Genomic DNA, 25,032 nt, shown 5'->3' on the forward strand with positions numbered 1-25,032 from the left:
CTTTATGAAGCAAGTTCACGAAAGTATCCAGTATACAAAATCGACGTTAAATTCCGGCGTGGAGTGTGTTCCCGATGCGGCAACTCCTCCGATTTCAAACTTTTCAACAGATTTGAACCCGACCATGGAAGTTCCGTGCGATACTGCAAACTGCAAACTTTCAGAGACGACTTTCCACCTATCGAGTGCTAGTGAAGTTAAAACGGCACGTGTCTCAAATAAATTGGACTTCCAGCGACCGATTGATCAGCTGCAGTTAAGTGGCTGCATTGTCGAACATATTGGCCGCACGTGTACTAACGAGAAGTCGAAAGTATACAAGCGCAAACTTATGGAATCTCGTGTCAAACGGAAATTAAATTCAAACGTTCGATATTGAAAAGTTAGTTGAGCCGAGAAATTGAGAATGTATGATTTTCCCGAGGGAAATCAAATATTTTGAAATTGTCAATTTATGTGTCATAAAGAGACAGACGATGTTTATACATTTATGAGAAATTGTATGAAAAGTATGAAAATATGTATATAATATAAAATATACAAAAATAAATGAAATATCAAAAATACGATGTCTGCAATAATATTACAAACCGTTGGCCGAGTTAGGTGGGAATTATTTTTTTATACCTGAATACATTCGTCGCTACTGACGCACATTTTACGTCAATTCAAATATCTATGTTTACTGCAAAATTGTAGGTAATGCATTTAACGGGTCGATTATTTTATTTTTAACTTTATGCATTTCGAAAAAAGGACTTATAAAGGGAATCAAACCGCTAAACACTGTATGTTACAGTAAATATTCTTTAAAATTACTATTAAATATTTTTGAATATTCTCTGAAGAATAAAGATTTATCCCATGAAAACTATTATTTCATGATGAGATGATCATATTTCAGTAACAACGAATACGTTAACAAAATTTCAGCACAATATACGATAGGGAATTCTTTATAAATTTCATCTACGAAAAATATAAAATTCTACAAATTTTTTATGTTGCCCGGTAAACCAAAGTATTTTTATGTTCGTTACAAAGTTTCCATACTTTCATAAACATTCTCGATAAATATCGAATTCTTTCTGATTTCGGATATTTTTTATTACTCTATGCAACGGTATAAGTTTCTCAGAAAAAGAAAAAGCGTCCGTTTTTCGATAAACATCGTACACGTGTAGCTATACCAATAAAGAGACGAGAATTACGTAATTAAACGATCGTAAGAAGCAGTGACGATGTTTCGTGTTTACCATTGACCGTATGCGTAAGAACAGCGTAACAGTATCGAATTGGATTAAATTAAAGAGACGACAGACCGTGACGACCGTCGCTATTATTATGCAATATTCTCAGGTGTATAATTGCGTTGCATCACGTGTTAGTCGTGACGGTGTAACACCCCTGTAAAACATCAATTAACTGGTCACGGTCAATTTAAATTGGCGCACGTTGAACGCAACACTCGCACAGAATCGCTTCAAGTTATCAAACGTATGAAAACGCGTGTGCGAAATTAAGTGTTATAAGGTTGTAAGTAGACCAAGGATTTTTGCGCATTTAACAGAAACGTAATTTACAGAATATATTGTCCATTAGCATTAGGATATTTTAGAAAACATAAGTAAGATAAGAGAGGAAATGAAACGAATAGGAATTATTCGAATTTAAGAAATTATTCGAACCGAGATAAATTAGTAAAAATTATTAAATTTAATCTATCATTTTCAATAAAAATTGAACTACACACTATATACCATGTACTTACTTTACACGTTATTGATATTACTTTAGAATTTTGTTTCTATCGTCTACGTATGATATATCCGTGAGATTCCGCGAATATTCTATTTTTATAATGAAATATTCATAATTTCCATTGATATGGCTGATATTTTGATATACTTAGTATTTTCATGGGACAGGATGATCGCAGGAAACAATATCGGCGATATCGATATTTTATTCCGTTGAGGATTCACCTCGTTAATTCGTTGATTAAAATGCAATGAACCGTGGAACAAAAGCATCGTGAAAAAGGATTATGAAGAGGGAATTCCGTGCTGATTAAATCTTGATTATTTTGTAATGATACATCAAATTATCGATTATACTGCAACAACACAAGGAAATTAGTATTATCGCAAAGAGCGTATTATTCTGTCATAATTAAATCAACATTATTCGTTATTATTTTAGAGATACGACATTTTTTCTTTTCTTCGACATTACGCATTATTATCACGTTTATTACTATATTTATTCGTAAGTTACTGATATAATATATAAATGTATAAACATTTGCGATCTACGAATTACACTGCAGAAATTATTTCACCATCATAATGTTATCAATGATTTTTCGTTTTACGAAAGTTACAGCGAGGTGAATTCTTCGTTAGTTTTATATTTAAGATAATCCGGTAACAAACGGTAATAGAGGTTGACTCATTGTCGCTCGGATCACGGATAGAAATGCGGGTAGATATTTATAAAACGAGAAACGAACGGCACAGACCGCCGGTCGATCTCCTGGGAATAGATCTGTAAACCTAGTTATGAGATTTATTCCGAGCCGGATCGCCAGCTATTCGGAAACCTTCGATTTTCACCGGAGGGAAACTAGGAGGAGCTCGTGAACGAAAACGCGTTTCCCATGACCGGTTATTTGTTTCGTCTCGTTCCTTCTCATTTGCAATAAAAAACAGGAACCACGAAATAGCATATAGGTTCCCTCTTGATTCGATCCCTCCAACTTTCGTTCGTTTGAAATCGAAATAGAATTTTTCGGGTATTTTCACTTTCGACCATTCAATCTTTGAAGGTAGTTTAGTCATCGAGAATTTTACGAGAACTCTATGTAAAATGATTTCCATTATTATCGTAGAGACGTTTAGCGCAAAATTAAATTGTTTGTAACGTGAAAAGTAAGACTCGTCGATTATATTCATCTATCTGAATTTCTTTCCCTGCTTTGATATATAAAATTTATAAATATCAAATATTTTCCGATAACCTGTATCTTTACGATTTTCACAAATGCACATCGAATAACATTCTCGTTAGAAGCTAATTATTCCATTTGTAAATAATACTACACATATAAGTAAATCCTTCATAAATAAACAATGTTTTCTAGATGCTACAATTTTTCAATGAATAGATTATTTGTCCTGCGATAAGTAAAAAAGTTATCGACAAATATCTCTGATCATTAAGTGATTTATGAATAAAAAAAATTAATAGGAATACACAAATAGCTTCTGGTATACATATATATGTATAAATCTAAAAACCTTATATTTAAAACATTGTATTACAACAAATGTATTTACAAAATTATAAAAGCAACATTAATTGAACATACAAATACACTGACTATAGAAATATTTGTACTAACAACAGAATACTAATCACGGATCAAACATTTATTGTTAACAGCATACTGTTATGTGTTTCTACTTTTCAAGATAGGTATATTTATGCAAATAATCCTATATAATATTCGTATGCTAAACATTCATACGTTCAGACTAACTGATAAAAAGTGAAGTAAAAATCACACGTGTCTACTTCCTGACGTTCATCGGTGCTAATCAACTGGCAAATTACGAATCCAAGACCAGGATCGAATTTACTTTTCGAATTTGTCGTTCGTTTCGTTTCGTCACACGTCGCCTGGCGAGCGACGTAAAATCTATTCTTGAGGCAGGTATATGTGAGTCATCGTTCCGCGGGTGCCGCGGGCGGCAAAACTCATTAATTTAATCGACGATGCATGCCTCTTCTGGGAACGCGTTCACCGACAGAAAACCGCGAATCTCGGAGGATATCCGGGGACAAGTAATCCGGCTAAAGAATTCCCAGCAGCGAAATTAAAGTCAGAGCATTTTACATGGGAATGCACGTGCCCGTAAGCCCGCGGAAACTTGAGGAATTTTTAGGGTAACGATCCATTTTTATCGTGATCGACTTTCATCCTTATTACGGCCAAGTCTTGCCGGATTCAATTAATGCCGCAAAGTCGGCCAATTTAAAAATGAAGTACAATGGACGAGCAATTTTAAGCTGTTTTAGCTTGTAAATATAATATATTAAAATACGCCCTTCTAGCCGTCGAGTAGCATGGAAATTAGGAAATCGATAAAAATTGGTTTATTATGTTCTTGCTGTGTGGCCCTTAATTGGTGTTCGTTACTTTGCTGGATAACGAAGAATAAAATCGATATGAAAGAATATAGACGTCGCATCCTGACATTTTCTGTGCCATGCTTGCTATGTAATCTAATGGAAATGTAGAGAAAAGCTAATTACGCTAATTACATTGTGCAATTGATGTTTTGTGAATATCTTCGCTATCTTCTTCTCGATTTTAAAGCAGAACCAACAAGGATATTAAAATATTTAATCAGAGAGATGGATGCTGAAAAAATGAAATGTAAAGAAAAAAAAGGTATGAGAATCTTTAGTTACAAATGAAAAATAACGATAATGATTATTTACGTCGATGATTTATAACGATTATTTCTTCATACTTTGATCTTCTTTATTACGCACTTTGCTTCTACGATAAGTCAACCTGTTCGCCTAATGAAAGTTTTTGCTGATGATTAATAATGCATCGTAGTAAGCACAACTTTAATAGACTTTGATAAACCAATAATATGATATAATTATTCACAGTGACTAACGTGTATCTTGCATTATATAACGCTCGATAGAATCTTTATTTAACGTTTCTGTTAAGTTTCTACAAACATTCGATTAATAAAAACGTCGAGTTAATTTTTTAACCTTAGAGGCTTTTATCTAACACGTGTTTATATGGAAATCTTTCGATCACGTGTGTCTGTACAATGTAATATTATTCGTATATATTTCACTACGATGTAGTATAATGCATTTTCTAATAACATAGCACTACATGTTTTAAAATAACAAAGTACTGCTTGGTTCGAAACAACGTATGACTATGTATATCGAAATAATACAGCACCAAGAATATCGGAAAACCATAATAATATACATTTCCGGATAACTTAGAGCTACATCCTTGCGTGCAAAACGTATACCTGCAATATCAATTTTAAAACACGAATATACGATTACTACAAGTTCCACTTTAACATATTTTGATTTTAAACAACGTTATATCGCAATTGCTCTTGTGAAAATGAACAATAAATTAATCTTTATTATACATTAATCCTTTTGCGTTCTCAAGTCTCAATTTTATAGCGTTTAATGTTATTCACGATTGCAAATGATTTCGCCGATAATTTTTATAAACATCGATCTAACTTAACGTAGAGACTAATTACATCGCCTAGTTTACAATCAATTACGCATTTTTCTTTTTAATTTGCTGATCGAATTGCTGGACAACGATAGAAAAATTCACTCGTTCATTTTATTCATCGACTGCGGGATTCAATGTGAACAATCTTAATGTACGTAGCATAATTTTCAATTCAACTTAATCCATTTATAATTAGTGCAAGAATTTATAAATAATTTTTTTATGGGTTATAAACGTTTGATTTTCTCCCTGTGCTTTCTTAAACGATTGTTAACGAATTTCTTAAATTTGTGGAAAATATGAAATGACTGTTATCGCGATATACATGACTTCCTGTCTTAACTCGTGAAACAAGAAGATGATTAATTAGATATAAGAATTTAAAGAGCATATCAGAATTAAATAACACAAAGTGTCCCATTCAGGATGAATATTAGCTTACTTAACTATGATAAATGTGTAAAAGAAATTTCTTTCGCTTCTCAAATAAAATACAATTGCTTTCCGTAAGCGTGGTGGGATCGACATCAATCGTAGATATCGCTTGATTGGCGTCTGTAACACAATTATGCCGCGACTCAAATCCAATAATCGGATTCTGTACAGAGAAGTGATGAAACCTTCAGTTAGACTGACAGTTCTGATAGTTTGGGTAGTTATTTGTCCGAACGATCCTCGAGAGATCGATCTGTTCTCATGTACTCTGATCTCCTTCCGACCAGTCTATTTACCTGAATTCGTTTAACTCTATTGTGTATCGGTGCGCTTCAAGTCGCCATCCAGAGTTAGATACCTCACAAAGACAGTAATCGAATCGATTTTGAATTAGCCGCGAAGTATTCGAACGAATCGAGACAGTGAAGGTATTTAAGAGATTCGATAAAAGTTGATTTTGCAATAAAGCATCGTAGACTAAGTTTTACTTACTCACATACTCGAATTTCGAATTTTTCATATTACCGAGTTTTCGAAAATTTGAGATTAATTCAAATCCTGAAGATCAAATCATTTCGTGAAAACTTTAATCATAAGTACGATGAAAAAATATTCATTGTACATAAAAATTGTCGTATACAAAAACACAAATTAAAGCTGTATCATATACGGCTTATATACAGCTTTATATATAGGTTTTTGTTCACTTTCAAGCTGAGTTTAAAATTATTGAAATTTTTAATAGCATTCGCAGTGGGAAGTAACGAACGTGTTTAGAAACCATATTTATTGCCCGTAAATACGTACACAATACGACGAGTAATTAAGCGGTTCAAACTCGAAACATTTTTCTTCCAACGAAGACAATTACTACAGTGGCATTTGACTGTCGACGTTTCTATTACCCGGTTCTTGTCGCACCTATCCGATCGTTACTCAGGTTTCCAGACCGTTTGCCATCGCTTATGGACTCAATTTGTAAAACCCCGTTTCCCCAATCGCTGGACAAAGAAACGAACAGAAGCGAAAGAACAGGCGCGAACCTGATCGTATATAAACTGAGAAATAATCGGCTCAGTCAACGCTCGGGGAACGTAATTTTTCTCGACGAAACGTATGTACATATAGCGTTAATCCAAATGTTTCTGAATCTTTTATTTTCTGATTTAATATTTTAATGATAATTTCCATAATAATTTCCAAAATATCCCCTACCAAAAATTTCTCGATCAATAAAATCAAGTAAAAAGTCCATCTATATCTAATTATTCCATTATTTTGGCTACACCTTCTACTTTTAAAAAAAATGAACATCTTTTTTGCAATATAAACGTTTCTGTTACCAATCCTAAGCTGTCCAAGAATTGTCGATTCGTAACCAGTTATACCTATTTGACGTAAACCGTACAAAACGTAGTAACTAACCAATTCATAGTTCGTTCATCAGTCTTCTTGTCGTAGGATTCGATCCGATCGTTAAAATTCGCCATCGTCCACTTAGGTTCGTTCCACTTCCGCGAAACACGCTATAAGTACATCACTGTAAACCATCCGACTAATGAACCATAGTTCGAACAATAGTCGAATGCTCCCTTTCCAATGGCGCGTTATATGCCGAGTGACCGTCGAAGAAAGTAGAGTATTCACGAAAGGCGGAAATCAGAATTTTTGCCTGGCTCGATCATAGTGTTTATCGTAATGAGCCACGCTCTCTATAAACGTCTACGAATACAATTTGCAAATCGCTACGCCTTTAAAAGTATGTATTTCTATGGACCGCGTTTTTCTTTTGTTTGTCTTTTTCTCGCCGGATGATACAGAATAGGGGAATGTTAGAAGGAACGCGATTAGGTAAACGCAACAGCGTGAAATCGTTCCTCTACAGATACGATGTTGGATGAAATAAATATCGAGCGAGTTGACGAGAAAATATTACGCGCATTGCTTGTTAGAAGAGAAAGCGAGATGTTGGCATCGGTGGAACAAAAAGTATATTACGTGTATGATTTTACGACTTTGTTTAAAATTCGTAACAGGTATTCGAACTCGTATTGGTATGTCTTGCGCCGATTTAACAATTGTAATATATTGTACGATAAAAATTGCTTCGCCAATAAGATAAGCGTTGTATATGTTATAACATTCACGTACTAATTAATTGAATCTAAATATAGTAGATTTCGTATTACTTACCAGTACTTTCAAATAACTACGAAAGTTTGTTATTATAGAAAATAAAATGTAGAACGTGATTTAAAAAACGTTTCATTGAGAAATAACCTTCTGTAGCTACTGCACCTAAAATATTCAAAGTAAAGTGCTAATCATAATATTTAGTAGGTGAAATGGTCTTTCATATATATATTAAATTTCATTGATTACGTTCGCAAAGATACGTACGTAAGATATAGTACGCATAAAAATCAGTGTACTATATAATACTATAATATAATGTATAATAATATAATGTGTATATAGCATAATATAATAAAGTGTACTATATAATACTATATAATAAGACTAATAAAAATTTTTGTACAAAAATCCCGCATTTTAATCAAATTGAAAATCAATTTTAAATCACCAATGGATTCTTTTCAAAGAATGCAGTGCATACCTGCCCGCCTACTATACTAACTTGTCAACCTTAAGTCAGTGTAAAATCCATTCACCGTTTCTCACAAAAGGCTTATTCGAATCAACACCTAACGCGTCTCGCGTGTTTCTCTTGTTAGAGATTTTACAACTAGAGTGACACGGCCACGAGCCGGGGATTCAAAGTGGCTAATGGAGGAAGCGCGTAAATTCGTGGCCATTCATTCATTACAACCGTGAATCGTTGGAAACGTCCTTCGGTTAACACTCGCTAATAACATTAGCGTGACAACGCGGCTCGAGTTTACGTTCTACAACGACGATACACGTTAATGAGCCGATTTATTGACGTTGCTTTACAACGCGATTCCTATAGATTATCATGGTAACCGTGTCCTACCGAAGGGACGGTCGTTATCATGCAAAACTGTTTCCTCGGCCAACATGCGACAAAAATGCCAATGCAAATGACGAAACGAGCCCCTTGTTCGGAGCTAGAGGTTTTTCGAGACGGTTCGTTAGGTACAGGCGCAAATAATAATATCCTCGTGGTCGTGCCATTTAAAAATTTCCATAACAACCGCGACTTGTTCGTGAATTCTTTCCGTCCGCCGAAAAGGATAAAAACCGAGAAAATCACGATGGTAATTTGCTTGGGGAATAATTCGAAACATTCCCGTTAGGTCCGAAACAAAATGAGCAGTTCAAATGGTAAACGATGTACGCAAGAAATGAAGATTTCTTAATAGAAAACACGCACTTACAGTTTCATGATCCAGAGTGACTCTTAAATACGAAATATTCGAAGACTTATTTTTATTTTTTGCCGGGATAACAGCATTTTACTTCCTTTTTTACGATGATACTGTAGGCTTCTGATAAAACAGTTTGTAATTTTTCGAGCAACATATTCAAATTATTGTTTTGAACGATTTTTGCTTAGGGGAAAAGGTTGTTTTGATTCCTTTGATGTGCTAATTCCAAACGTGACATTTTACTTTGCTTCGTGATCTCAAATGATGAAGTCATCGTGTTACAAAAAGATTAAACTCGTCTTCCTTTAACCGCAAACAAGTATGTTATATAATATACGTTTCTTTGAATCCTATGAAATCACCATGTAATCCGTGAGCATACAAAGCCCGTTTTTTTTCCAGCGTCTTCTTTCGTCGTACGTTTAAAACATTATTTCCAGCACAGACTAAATAGCGTAAATTAGCAATTCTTTCCGTTACTTTACGATACACAAAATATCGTAGAATAATCTTTTTTTATTACAAATCCTTGCGCATAATACACGGTATACGCATAAAGTGAGATCATAAATAATTTTCGACTTCACTGCTATATACTTAGATTTGCATAAGTATACATATACCCTGTATATCCTTTACGTCTATGAAATATCACAACCTAGGAAACGTACGCCATTATTTTCTATGACATTTTGCCATTTCGTTGGCAACTTATCAATTCCACCTTGTGAGGATCTTGGATTCGTGATGAAAAATATTTCGAATGTACAGAATGTATTCTACTCGTATTTCAAAGTCCTTTTCTCGTTCGAGAATGTTGTGCAGACTCGAAGATGTGAACATCTGTTGGCACCAAGTCGACGAATAATACATATCAAGTGGATACATACGAGATGTCATTTTTCCAATATATTCGATATTAACACGGGATTCCCAAGCCCTGGATCTTATTCGATGTCCAACTGTTAGGAACCACGTTAAAGAAAAGCAGGAAAAGAATATTAAGTTTTAAATATCGATTCGTGAATGTCGTTTGCAATCTGAAATTTAATATGCTTCTGTTTTACGACCTCTTCGAGCTAATGTAGTATCATGGACGAGGGGCCTGAGAGGGGGTGTGTCGTGCGAATTATAAACGGTTGCCGAGCATGTGCATGATGGGGCTTAAACAAAAGATACGAGGCTAAGACAAAAGACAAGGGGTTGCTAAGGGACATAAACGAATTAACGGGAGTATGAGTTGAGAAGCCAGAGAGTGCGGATTGCGTTGTCGAGATAGCGTTGTTAGCGTTGTTGTTGTTAGCGTTGTTGAGAGAGGTAGTATCATGGACGAGGGGCCTGAGAGGGGGTGTGTCGTGCGAATTATAAACGGTTGCCGAGCATGTGCATGATGGGGCTTAAACAAAAGATACGAGGCTAAGACAAAAGACAAGGGGTTGCTAAGGGACATAAACGAATTAACGGGAGTATGAGTTGAGAAGCCAGAGAGTGCGGATTGCGTTGTCGAGATAGCGTTGTTAGCGTTGTTGAGAGAGTTGAATCTGTGTTGACGAGAGTTGTTAATTAATTATAATACGTTGTTACGATTAGTTCGTGTTAAATAACCATTGTTTTCTGTTTAATCCATTTATTATTAATAAACTAATTTTTATATTTACGATACTACACTAATACTTACTCTAGTCGTGGCTAGATCGATAGACGCAACCCCATTTCATGTTTCGATTTACAACTTCATTAACCGAAGTTAAACTTAAAGTAAACTTATCATAAGGTAAACTTCTTACCAAAAGTAGCTTTTAAGTGACAAAGCTGTCAATAACGTTCTTCGGACAAATTCTCGACTTCTCGAAACCGACATTAATAATACTCGTAATAATTATCCTATCCTCTAGCTGCCAAAAATTCCATTTCCAAGTAACTACATCCGCCTATGAATACCTCGACCACGCGAAACGCAACAACAATCCATAGATGCGCACAATCGTTCCCGCCTGATGTACCTTTCTCCTTTCTTCGTGTCCCTTGCCGATAATATATAAGGTATCTCGGTTCGAGGACGTGTGTACACTGTACACACCTTAACGATCCCCGGGGCCGATACGTAGGAAGCTGATTACTCATCGTACCGTCTACGCCGAACGTTTAGCGACTTATTGTGCTTGGTTATTGAACCCCTGGGAGAGTACCCACTATCCGCGCTCTTCTCCTACCCTGCTCTCCCTCTCGACCCTTCCACAACCCGCGGATATATAGCTTCCATTATAATTATACGTGGCCAGTGTACCTACGTGCATTCAAACGGGTTACGTAACACGTAACAGAAAGAGATAGGACAATGACACGAGCTTTATTAACGAAGGGACCGTAGAGACTGAGTTTGCAGGAGCTGAGGATTTCTCTAGCTTCCGGCTGTTTTGTATTTTGAGCAATTTTTTCTTTTTTTATTCGTGAACGTTAAGATTATTCATTCTACCAATGGGAGTGGTTCACTGATAAATTTTATTCGTTCGTTAAATGCCTATCACGTATCGTTGATTGCGATTGATATGATTTTTAATGGTAACAAATCTCGAAGGAGAAATTGTTGGGCATGAAATGGTTTAAAAAATGCATTGGTTACAGTCTGAGTACAGAACAAACAAAACTAACGTCCTAAAGAGCATGCTGTTTATTACTCTCTTAAGTTTTAAGGTTTCACCTCGGAAATAGCCTTTCCTTAGGAACACATCTTTGCTACAAGCTTCACCGACGAAGACACTGTTCGTTCTTTTGTGCGTTCCGAATAGAACAAAGCGCGTTTTCACCGTCAACGAGCATTAGTCTTGCTCGAAGTGGTAACACGATCAGACCGTCTTCTTGCCCTATTTTAGTAGCCTAACTTGTGAATTTCTTGCCTCGGAACTTCAACGATGTTCGTTAATCTGTTAATGAGTTAACGATCTTAGGCGACAGAAGGCAGAGGCTGAAATTCGCCGTGTCTAGATTGCACGACGAGACAAATGTAATTAATTAACCCATCATGACCCGAGTTTTCCGCTTTCTACGTCGGATCTAGTCGCCCTCCGCGTCTTCTTAATACACGCGAGATTGATCGCCATAATTTTCCGTTGCTTGCGTGTTCCAGAAATTCGCGGCAACCTATTCCCATGCGCTGTGCACAGACGTGACACGGGAGAAAACTGTTTGGAACTCGTGATGGGCTCCCGGGACCTTCCACTACTAACGATAGGTTGCGCCTCTTCGGCGTTCCAAACCTACGTCTTCGTGTGCCTCGCATGGACACGCGTGTTTTATAATCGCTGTTTATTACTATGAATTGAAAGTAAATCTCAATAATTGCTTGAAAGCTTGAAAAATCAACGACAAACTGATACACGTGATATTAGAGTCGAGAGTATACGTGTAAAAAGCTCTTCGATTTTATTGAAAAATTATAAAAATATGAAACCTAATCCAAGGAACCGTTCAACGCCTCGGAAAATTCAATTCCCAAAGAGCTAACGTAAAACTATTCTCAGTTCTCCATTGCTCGTCACCTATACGAATTCCGACTCACGCACAATAAAAAGATTCACGACCAAAGTTTTTAATCCCAACTCGTTTCGTCATCCACATCAACCCCAAAACTCGAAATTGTCAAAGCGCGGACTGTGTCCACTGCTGTTTCTGCCTAAACGTCCAACTTCCGGTACCAGCTTGGGAGCCTGGAGTCAGAGAAACTTCGGATTCAGCCACGGTGAATGACTGGCAATTTGTTACGGCTCTTTATACGCGCGGAACACCAGCCAACGCTCGGCGGAATTAATTTTCGTGAAACACGGTGGTCAGAGAGTAGACGAATATCGCGAGCAGAGTTGAAACGTAGGCGGTCCGGTGCGAAACGTTACGACGAGAAGACAAATGATCGGTTACCTACGCGAGACACGCCATCTTCTCCTCTTCGTCGAATAGATCTCGGATTTTCTACGTTACTAACTCTCGATTTTCGTAATTTTCACTGAAAGCCTCACGGGGAAAATCAGAGGAGAGAATGGATCGGCGTGGGTGGCTAATCGTGTTGCAACGAACGATTCATGGGAACTGGGTGACGCGGTGTGTGGGCACGACCCTGCAATTTTGTGTTACACGATCGCTACTGACGAGGGAAGTCCAAGATCTTCCTGTGGTTGAGATAACGATTTAGTTGAAACTTTGAATAAATAGACTTCGTAATTCTGTTGATGGATTTATCTCGTTATAAGATGAGTTTCATTACTGACGCAACGTTGACGAATCGCAATCAGTACGTAAGCGTCACCGTGTAAAATTAAACCTTCGATTCGAAATATTTAGAATCTACACAGAGAATGGCATACAACTGCATTGTATTAGGTCGTTCGAAAAGTTTCTTTCGTTTTATAAGGAAATAATGGATGCACAACATTTTCCATTTTATATTATTTTATCGAATTACGTATGATCCATTTTGTTCTATCAAAATAAAGATCACAACGTTCGACAGATTATGTTTCACGTTTGTATAAAGATGCGTCGTTGTAAAAGACGAGTCTGTAAAAGAAAGACACTTTTCGGACAACCTAATACTTTAATTTGATCAACGAACGTTAAGGGAGGTCAGGTGAATACCTTGTGATAATAGTCGAAAAATATTGACAACGTATAAACTACTTCAATAGAAACTGTATTATCTTCATATAAATTATTTGCTAATTTTACGTGCAATAAACTCTGTCTACTTCGTGCCAAGTGACACAGTAATATGTTGTATATTAGTAGTAAAACTGTGATGTTTCTTAGCACTACTTTGCATCAGAAACATGACAGCTGCCAAGATTTATAACGGTTTTCCGCGTATAAACTTAATAAATAATAGGCACAGAACGATTTACTACATTTAAAAACGAATCGTTGCGTAATAAAATCTGTGTCTTATATCCTCTAAATTTCATTGATGCTTCAAAGCAATTGTTTATCTTAGAATATGAAACTTGTTTCAAACGTTGACAAAATAAAGTATTAACGTAACACAAAAGCGACATTAATGGAAGTCATCGATCTGGCAAACTCTGCCACTTTCCACAACGAAGATTCTTACGATAAAACCACTATGAACAAAACCCAATAAAATAACCATGAAAATGAAACAAAACGATAAAAGGTTTGGAAAATATCTCACAGATAAAACCGCAATAAAATCTGCGCTCCTAGCTCCAACAAACCACAATTTAAACATCGCTATCGAAAGCTCCATCGAAACTCCACCACATTCCTTTGCCAAACCCACCCCATTCTTCGCTAAACACAATACAAATCACGACACCCCACCCAGAAAACCCGCATTCCTGCACGATCTTTTCACGAGTTTGCCATTTCGTTGGAAAACACGTAAAAATCGGACGTACAACGGATCGTCGCATCAGATCGTCAAATTCCAAACAGTTATAAGCTTCGAATCGTGTTCGAAGTGGTTCGAATTTTTCCTCGCATATTGTACAATACAGACTCGATGCGATTGAAAATATTTCAGATTCAATCACCAAGAACCAACGATTCTTTGCACGTTTATCGATGCGATACAAAAAGAAAAGAACCAAACTTAAATAAAGATTCGTTTCATCTACCAAATCATCTAACTTGTGTTTTACTTTCGATATTTCATGTATTTCCTTTTATATTATCATTCGCAGTCTATTTATCGCGTTGCGTATCAAGCCAGAAAGTATCCTAATACTTAAGAGCGGAAACGTACAGAGATTCCAGGTGATGCGCAAGTTTCAGATCCCATCTCTGACTACTAGTTATTCTCGAGGTCGGCTGAACACGGAATAAAATGCGGATGATCAGTCGTAGGGTTGGTTATCGAGCGCGGTCTAGCATGGTGTACGCGGTATCACAGCCGGTCGACAAATCTCCAACCACGGAGCCAATATCGGGGCGTCGCGGCCGGAAAAACCGTGGAACGCGTTTCCATTTGACCGAGGGCAAGCCATGGACCGTGTCGTTGCCGGGTTCGACTGGTGTACGTGGGCATGGGCATAGGCATCGACGAGAAAGGGAAAAAAAGGATCGGACCGGTTCGGTGCCGTTGTATCGGAAGAGAATGGGAAAAAGGGGGCGAGGTGTGGCGAGGAGGCAAACGTATGACGTCGTTTTGCGGTTCGTGAAAATTCCGGCCTTTCAAATATTGGAACGAGTACCACTGACCAAACATTTACTTAACCTCAGCTCGCCTTCCTACCTTTCTTTCCGTCGGTCTTTCGTCAATCGTCTGCCATCGACCCTCTAGTTTCACCCCTTTCCTATCACGCGTTGCAAATTTTTGTCTCGAATACTGTTTATTCCGATAATATTTGCCAGATTTTTGCGCGCGGATTTTCCCAATTTCGCCGCATCTGCGATCGTCCTTGCTATAAATATGATTTTGTTTGCGTATCAAACGTTTGGCCTGTGTTCCGCAAAGTGTCAGCCGACGATGCTGCCGTCGAATATCAACAAACAGAGGATACAACGCGTTTCAAGAAATTCAGCGTTTCAAGAAATAGATGTAATTGTGCAGATGGAGAGTAGATAAAAGTTTCAGTCTCGAGTTACGCGATAATGATCGAAGTAACGTGATGTTGCGAAAGAATTATTAAGGAAACAACAAAACTTATGTCAACCCGAAAGCACCCTAAATTTGGGATCATCCATAGAAAACATTTTAGGGACAAGCGGTTGTTTGAAGGGTAGAGCCTGAGGCGTACATTCCGATCGCAAGACAACCTTCGCAAAGATTAGATATCGGTGTAACTCTATATTACAAACACTACGAAACAAATCGCTTTATAAATTTATTACATCGGCAAAATGCGAAATTCAGATGGTACAATCACGAAAATCGTGAGGTAAGTCGAAGAGGATTCACGGTTGCGCAAGTTCTCTGCGAGAACACGGCCTCGTAGGATGTAATTTTCATCCAATGAGTAATTCATATCGATTCGCCGCAAGGAGGAAGTCAATCCCTCGCGAGTATAGAGCGTGTTGCACACAATGAACACGATAGATCTCTCTTCTTCTCTCTGGCGCGTCTTTCAGCAGCCATTGTGATATAGGAATGAACGAACGCGTAGGTTTCGCCAGAAAACCGTTGAAAATGTCGTCGATCCGTGGACTATGCAACGAGAATAATCGAAAATGCGATGCCTTACCGATCGTCTACCTCGCGAAATTTTGTTCTGCTCGTATCGATCCTCTCGATATCGGTGTTAACGCGAATCCGATACGGATTTTAAAGCGGCATGCTTTCGTTGAACGAACCGACTTCTTATCGCGGAGGTGAACAGTTTTCCATTTCGCGTGGATACCCAAGAACATCGAGAGAGAATGTTCCTTTTGACAAACTAGCTATAACGAAGTCCAATTAGTTTGGAAGCTACGGATCGACGTTAGATTTTAAATCGATGTGGACTTCGCGCGTAGTACTCGGAGACACGTCGTTGGTTAAAAGTGTCTGGACGTTTACTTATTTTTTGCAAAATGCACTTCAATCGCACGAATAATGGATAAACGATACTGCGATGATTTTGTTCGTACAACAGTATACAGTATGATACTTTGAATGTTAAACATCGTAACACAACAAGTCACATACGTTCGATCTAACGTTATATTCGTTTTTAACTACAAGCTTTCTGGATTTCCTCTTGTTTCGTCAACGACATTGAAATACCGTATAAAACAAAAAGTCAGGAAAGACTGTATTTAAGTGAAAACTAATTGCTTTAAGATTATCTTACAAAATCTATAGTCCTCGTCTACACTAGGACTCGCAATCGTATCAAAAATCTACAATTCTCATCTACCTTTTTCTAACCCAGGGGTCCCCTTATTACAGCGCTGTTCGTAATTAAAAAAGAAAAATAGTCTAAATAATTACGCTTAACAACTTCAGGGGAACAAAGAACACAAAGAGCTCAATTTAAATCCTCGTTACTACATCCTACTATTTCACACCCGTCATTAACACGGCATAGAACATTTTCATCAGCACACAGCGATTCTACGATGTAAGCCTTTTTCAGCCTAGTAACCAATCCTGAAATCGACTTCGAATGGAACGTTTGCTTGACGAACATTACAGCAAGTCATATCTGTTCCGAGAAACTCGAACGCCAAGTGAAAGCAACGAGATTCCGCGTTTCCCGTGTTTCGAAGTGCTCTTAATTAACTAAGAACGTCATTCGGCAGCTGTGTCGATTATTGAAAGCGTGTTTAAAGCATCGGTGAAGTCAAGGTCCCTGAGATCGCGTATCGGCAGAATGGGAAATTAACACCAACAGACTAATTTCTCTCGAGCCGGTCTTAATTAATCTTAGATGTTTATCTACGTTTTCCCTGGTTTTCCCTGACTCGCTTCTACGCGCAATTTCCGACCTCGGTCTGTGTCTGCGTCGAAATCTCGCTTAGAAAAGATAAAAAAAAAAAAGAAGAAGAATAAAAGGTATGTATTCCGCTACTGGATGTACGAACAAAAAGTTCCGAATTAATTCTCTGCGAAAAGGAGAAACGCGAAGATGGATAATATCATGCTGCGACCTAATTACGCTTCGTCGTCAACTATCGAAGCAACGGATGACGGCTGATTGTGAAATATACAGTGAGACAGATAATTAATATAGGAAATTGAAAATACCAGGCAGATTATCGTTTTAATTTTACGAGAGAGTCGGTAAGAAATGGAGAGCGTGACTAGTTTAATTGTACATGGTTAAATAGGAAGATACAGGCTTGAGATGTCCGAATAGTAAACTTCATCCTTCTTTATAGAGAGACTTGATTGAAATTATGTTAATTTTTCTTCTACCTCCGCTACATCTGAATTATTTCAATTGAATTTTAATCAATTTTGTAGTTACAATATACTGCAGTATGTAGACTGTGGATATTGATGTAATTTCACATTTTTATGAACATAGTTAACTTGTGTTTGTATATTAATCGACATATTTGTATATTATGTGTTTAAATTTCCCGTCAATGTAAAAACGTTCGCGATCTAATAATATATATCAATGATTAATGAAATCGAAGAAACGAAATCCTAAAAATTACTTTCGTCAAACTATTAAACGTCTCCTTTGGCAAACAATTAGTCCAAATTAATTACGCTGGCAAGTTGTTCTATCAGATTTATTTTTTCCCAAGTAATTACGAACTTGAAATCTAGATTTCTTGCTGACAATCGCGTTACTGTTAATGATTGACATAAGAAAGAAAGAAAAGGAGAAAGGCGAAGAAATGTGTCAAACAAGAGTAAAGAACATATTAAGTTCGACTGAATGAAATATATGTCGACGAAAACAAGTCAAAATAGCAATGAAACCCGCTTTTTCTTCAATGGCGTTCTTTCCAATTCACAGTAGTATGTCAATAGCCTAGCTCGAGATCAGTGTCATCAATCTCTCACGGTTCCCTATCTACACGATTCGTCATACTGCCTTAGTGCTGTTGATTTAATTTCATATAACACGGCTCCTGGCAACGAGCTTTTTCTTATTGCATTGTCTTGCAAGTCTTTTCTCGTGAACTCGTACGCCCGTCTTCCGTTTCAAATTAAAGATGCTCCGATACAAAAATTTAATTAACGTATTTGATTTAAGTATCAAATATAGAGAAAACTATATTATTCCGATAAAAAGGTCGTCCAGACATTTGACATATTTGGATTGTGCTTTATGTAGAAAGTGGAAAGATTGGTTATTTCAAACGATACACAACTACGAGTATTGTATTCCAAATCATTTCAGACAATGGAACTTTGCAATTTAAATAGATCCCTTAAATACGAATTCCTCGGTTTATATCGGAGGGAAAGTTTATTCAGCTCAATATGCAACGTTAAAAGACCTTAACTCTACTACATTTACGCGATATCTTTTCGTCCTTACGCTTACTAAAAACATGCCTGCGAAGTTTGTTCATATATCTTAGGAACAGTTGCTGTATAATTCAGTTGTCCCAACACGAGGTAGGTAAAGCACATCGAATCCCATGGGATCAAAGGTACCAGAGACGGGGCTCCAAGTTCTCCATGCATCTTGCAAGCTCGACAAAATATTTGTCTCCGACAGAGTTCCTCTAATTACTCATGATTAATCATAAAACACGTTACGTCCTAGCATCTACTGTATTGTTTTGAAATATGATACGATATGAGGCGATGATCTTCGCATACTTATAAAATTACAACAATCTTCTAAATATTTGTCTATCTTATCCGTATTAATTTTAATCGTAATTTACATTGAAATCCCTATCTAGCTGATTCTATAGAACATTTGTAAGGGGATGGAGTAGGTAATTAAAGTAATTAAAGCGTGATGCTTGTTATTAAGGATGTCGAATGACGAGAAGACTTACTTGGTCTGGAAACCTTCGAATTCTTCCTGTTGCTCGCTGATGGAGGCTTCAAGGTCCAAATAAGCGCCGTAATCGCCATCTTTATACAGCTGCAGCGCCGTATCATCAAGCTGTAAAACAAATAAACAAAGGAAATCGTTAAATCGATGAATTCGATGATCGTTGTCGCTATAAAGTGTTACTAATCACGGAATTCTTTACAATTTCCACACTGTACAACTCGAGACGATGCACGCTACCAATTGTACAATATATCTTATCACTAGCTTTCAAACTTATATTTATAACCTTTAGTAGTAGTAAACTGTTTCAAAAATTTACTAACAGGTATCGTCACGCATTTATTACAATTCTAACAATCGAACGAAATTTCATCTATATAAACGGTAGACTTCTTTTTCAATTACTTGGGTATCTACCGTAGCACGTATGCAAATAAGGACATCAAAATTCGACTTAATACATGACAAGCAGCCAACGTGTCAGCGTTATGTCACGATAGCCACATTACAACTTACGACGTGGCGTCAAATTAGAAGGTTCCCAGCTGTCGGAAATGATAACCAGTTAAGCATCGGTCAATTTCCTCGTAACAGTTGCCGCTTCCAAAATAACGTGTCGTTGCAAGAGTAGCCTGGAGCAAAGAGGCAGCCTTTATGTTTCGCGATCCAGGGGCGGGAACAGCTTCCGTACTCGTCGCCTAATTTTAAACTGCTGCCACTTTGCGGCCACAGAAATTTAACTACGCTACGAAAAACTATTCGTCTACGGTTTATTGCTGCGCGATATAGGCCACGATAGCGGAACATAATTTTGCATTTGATCAGTGGACTGAGGATATTTATGCAGATTAGCATTTTAACGACTACGACTCAAGAAATGGAATTTCGGTCTTTAAATTCGTGCGAATCATGCGATCCTCGAGTTTAAATCGTAAAAAAATGTATTAAGCTACGTAGAAGTGTCTGATATTCTAAGTTTTTTTTAGAAAATGTCCAACTTAATTTTCTCGCTCCGCCTAGTGTAATAGCATCTCTGTGCGTACGACTATTGCACGATTATGGTCGAAGAAATTGTAACAGCTGGAAGATCGGCAATCTTTTTGCGAAAATGTAGATATCTCAACAATATAAATCGAGTGGAAAAATGAGAGAATTGTGTATGCGATGTCTCGTTAACCCTTATTGGGTTACTAAAGCGAAGAATCTGGATTTTTCTCATCATCCAGCTTCTTGGTAACATCCAAGGAATGAGTTCAACGAACGAATGGGCGCCTTACGGTTCAACAATCCGGGCTAATGCGGCTAATCTGCTAAATTTATCTGCGGATCATTTGGTCCACGCACTCCGTGTCCGTCTATGCAACATGATAATCTCTTCATCTGGCATCAGGTGGTCCCGTTTCGCTGGACACACGGCGTATTAAATCACTGGTTACATCATCGTGTTGTCTCGAAAATAGAAACGCCATAAGCTCGTGAATTATAGATATAATTTAATTATATTAGAAATACCGGGACTAATAATGACCATGGATACCACTTCATTAAATCGTTCTGGACGTTTGATTAAGTGGAAATATCTGCGTAAATCATCAAGTAGGATTAAAGTTTTGCTGCGTGAAATATCTTCTATTTCCTTGTTCACCTATCTATTCGGTTTTTAACGATCAAATAAGCGAAGATGAAATTAAAGTTGAAAAAAGGGGATTTAAACGTTGGGACGTTTAAAGTAATTATGCTAATTTTAACTGTAATTTTGTCGTAGATCAAAGAAGATATAATATTTTAATGTGTACAGAAATATGAAAAAAACAGACATATACAGTTATATGTTAAAAAATAAGACAGAGACAGAGTCTAATTGAATGTATCGATATATTTGTGGTTTGAAATAAAATACATAATTAAATGGTCCGAGTCAAGTTTCATTCAATTCGTAAAAAATATTCTCGAACGATAATTACGTACATAACTGAACACTGGTCATCGATAAACATTTATAAACAAAAAATTTATGAACACAGGTGTTATTATTTTTTTTCTCTATATAAACGAATCAATCGCTGCACTCGAGAGACGTCACGGAAAATCTTCCATCGAATCGCGTCTCGACGCTGCCGCTCGATTTCAACCACCAAATCGTCAGACGATAAATCCTGAAAGGTAAATAATCCTAACTGAAATGAAGCCTTTCTTTTCTACGCCGTAGATTCTTTCTTCGAGACATCGCCGCTTTGCAAGATTAAGATCCATCTGTTTCCACGGCATGTTGCCAGCCTAGAAGAAATAACAGCGCGAGGATACGAACGGAAAGATATTACGGGAAATGCGGGGGAATAGAAACAGACACGTAGCAGCGAGAGAAGAAAAAAGGTAGGACGGTTGAAGGAGGGGAAATGGAGGGTGCAGAGGAGAAAGTAATAGAGGATAAGCCGAAAACAAGGAGACGAGAGAGAGAAAAATAATGTGCAGCCAGTTGAGAAGCCATAGGCGAAAGCTAAATGTCGCTTTAAAAATAGTCGAGCTACCTAGGCCACCATATTTGTGATCGTTGTCGCTGGAAAAGTTGTTGTCCGCTTCCGCGGCGACTGTAACGCGTTCTTTTCAACGATGTCTCGTCGAACCATCGTTTAAGCGCTACTAATTAACGTTCAGTGGCACTTTGGTTTTTCTGTAGCTCAGAGACGATTGATCAGACTGAAATGAGATTTTCTTCTCGATCTCTAATGTACAGGATGTCTTGGAATGACTAGCGTAAAAGGAAGAAAGTGATTTTATACTAATGACAAAATAAGTTGGCGACGAGCGTTCGTTTGTGCGTGAATCGATTTGTTTTCATGTTGCTTCTTTAAACGAATAATTGAATGATGCTGATTAACTTGAGTTTCTAATCGATAGTATGAGGTTTTTTTTATTGTTACTTTAAGACGAGCTTTTGTTGCTTTAAATTTATTCAGAAGAATAGAAATTGGTATCGTGAAAATTATTCACCAAAAGAATTTGGTATCGTGTAGGCTTAAGCTTGTCATTTTCGAGTTTCATGAACGTTTTTCTATAATGAAATAGTTAATAAATTAATAGTTAATGAATAGGTTAATAAACAGTGAAATTCGTAAGACCGATATCGATAAGAAAAAGAAAATATACAAGGGAAACCGATTACGATAAAAACGGAACTCTGAAGGCGGAAAACAAATAAGAATCGCCTTGACGATAAGTTTTCAGACCTGCGTTCTCGCTAAGTGGGAGAACGAGGGGAACGAAAATAGGAGAAAATCGAAGCGAAACGAGCGAGAGTTTGAAACAAAACGAGAGAACGAAATTGTGCGTGTACACGGCGTGCGCCAAGTGGGGACAGGAAGCACGCGGCTGACCCATATTTCTAAAAATCACAGCTTCAAAATAGTCTGCCGGCAACGGAGCGCCGGTTATAATGCAGAGGCTCGTTCGAGCACGCGCTGCATTTCTCCGGTTTCTAGGCGTCCCGCATTCGGTGGAAAGCGAATTGCCTTACGTAATCCACGTGACGGGAGGCTGCGTTCTCTACGATCTCTGGCCTTCAAGCCCACAACGAAATTGGTCAACCGGAAGCGACCACTGCATCGTCATCTTGGACAATGGCACTCCGCTTGTTTCTGCTTGCTGAACTTGCGTCGCTTGCGTAAGAATGTTAACGGGCTGAAGGAGAAAGGAAACGATGGTAAAACTTTGAGTTGATGGGAAAAGGAAATTGTATGGTGGATAGGAAACGTGAGATGGATTTAAGTGATCGTATGTAATCGATTTAAAGAAAGGACGATGAATCGTAATATTAGATTATAAGTAGATTGCGGATGTTTATGCAAATTTAGATTTTCATGAATACAACTAAAGAAACAGAGATTTGTTATACTCTGTATACGAACAAAGTATATATATATATATATTTATACAAACTGTTGAATGAGTTAAAAGAAAAATGGAATGGACGAGGGCCGAGTAAATATACTCGGAATATTTAAAAAACTAGTTTAGCAGTTTGAAATTAATACCGATTAAACGTAATTACTCGACTATGAAATGCTTAATTAATTGGAAGTCTGTAAATTAATGGTTTTAAAACGGCCAACAGTATCTTGCTTCGACAAGGAAATTACTTGTTGGCTGTGTCCTTCTCTTTCGTCGCTGTTTCTCTTATGTTTCAAGAAAATGAACATCGCGCTACATTAAAGCAAATAACGAGCGCTCAATAACTTTGATAAATTTATCTTTCATCATTAACAACCTTCAACAATTTTCTACGTGTTCCATATGAAAAATCATAATAAATACGGATAGAGAATAATAATACATTACGGATGATAACCCATCCATCCGAGATAACAATCCAAAATAATATTTTCAATAGGAAAACATGTTTGTAAGACGATGAATCTCTTTGTGAGATAAACATTTTTATAAGGCGAGTTACCAAGCACGTCGACTTCGAGGTTACATAAACAGTTGCATTAACGTTCGATCGCTGTTCTACGAGGAAATCTGGTCAAAGAAGATCCAGCGCGTTTTACGATCGATACATTGCCGACATCAAATGGCAAAGTGAAAACAGTACCCTCGTAGGTACACGTCAATCCTTCGAGAGATCAGAGATCTAATTAATCATAACATTAATCCAGTTTTACCACGCTCTGATAGTTTCCTATCCGATCTACGCATCATGGGAAAGTTGTTTAATTAGCCACTTAAAGTCTCACGGGTCTCGTATGTCTTCCCTACGGACAGTTCAATGTTGCCACACGTCCTCGCAAATCTACGCTGAAGAAACTTTTCACGGATGCGTCGCCGTCGACGCGTTTCAAGTGGAGGCAGCCTCCAGACTGCTTCTTTCGCTGCGACACGGAACGTCTGTTTTCTATCAAAAGATCAATTACAATCATAGCTGCCACGCGAGAATATCGTTCTAACGCGACTAAACTTCCTTCAGGATTTTTAGATTCGCTGTTATAATTGATAGATTACTCGAAGATCGTATCCCGCTATCTACATGTTATTTAGCAATTAAGCTAGAAAAATTCACCGAATGTCCAGCTGGACAAATTGTAAAGTACAAATTAAGTAATAATAAAAAAAAAAGAATAATAATTGATAGATTGTGAGTAAAAGGTGCGGATCAATTCTGTATCGAGTTTATTCGATAATAAACTACCAAAAAATAAAACAAAATATTTGAGCAACGTGGAAATTCTTATTGTATATTTGACAATTAGTTTTGATTAATAATTAATGGAAAGATGTAAGTTAATCGACCGAAGAAAACGACGTCGAATACGGATTTCTATCGAATTTATTTCGTTTCAAATCCACAGCTGATTAGTAATTTAATTTAGCTTCGTGGAATTATATCGTCAGTTTTATGTAAGAATATGGTTACTCGTATAGTATAGGATTTACGCGTTCGCCGTTCTATATTAACTAAGTCGTATGTCGATATCGATGGCGAAAGTTGTAAGGCTTCTTCCGATACTGTAATGTAGCACACGATGACACAACCGCGCTATCTCCA

The 25,032-nt window shown here is 37.2% G+C and overlaps 1 protein-coding gene across 3 annotated transcripts in view; it reads right to left on the reverse strand.

Moving 5' to 3' along the window:
• LOC100740589 (FH1/FH2 domain-containing protein 3) overlaps positions 1–25,032 on the reverse strand; it is a 246,234-nt gene that overhangs the window by 156,273 nt on the left and 64,929 nt on the right. For all 3 annotated transcript variants that reach the window (XM_024368443.2, XM_024368444.2, XM_024368445.2), the window contains exon 2: positions 19,489–19,598. In XM_024368443.2, coding sequence (XP_024224211.1) covers positions 19,489–19,598 — 110 coding nt within the window. The remainder of the gene's footprint in view (positions 1–19,488; positions 19,599–25,032) is intronic.

This window comes from Bombus impatiens, unplaced genomic scaffold, assembly GCF_000188095.3.
Source record: "Bombus impatiens unplaced genomic scaffold, BIMP_2.2 scf_0442, whole genome shotgun sequence".
Classification (NCBI taxonomy): Eukaryota; Metazoa; Arthropoda; class Insecta; order Hymenoptera; family Apidae; genus Bombus; species Bombus impatiens.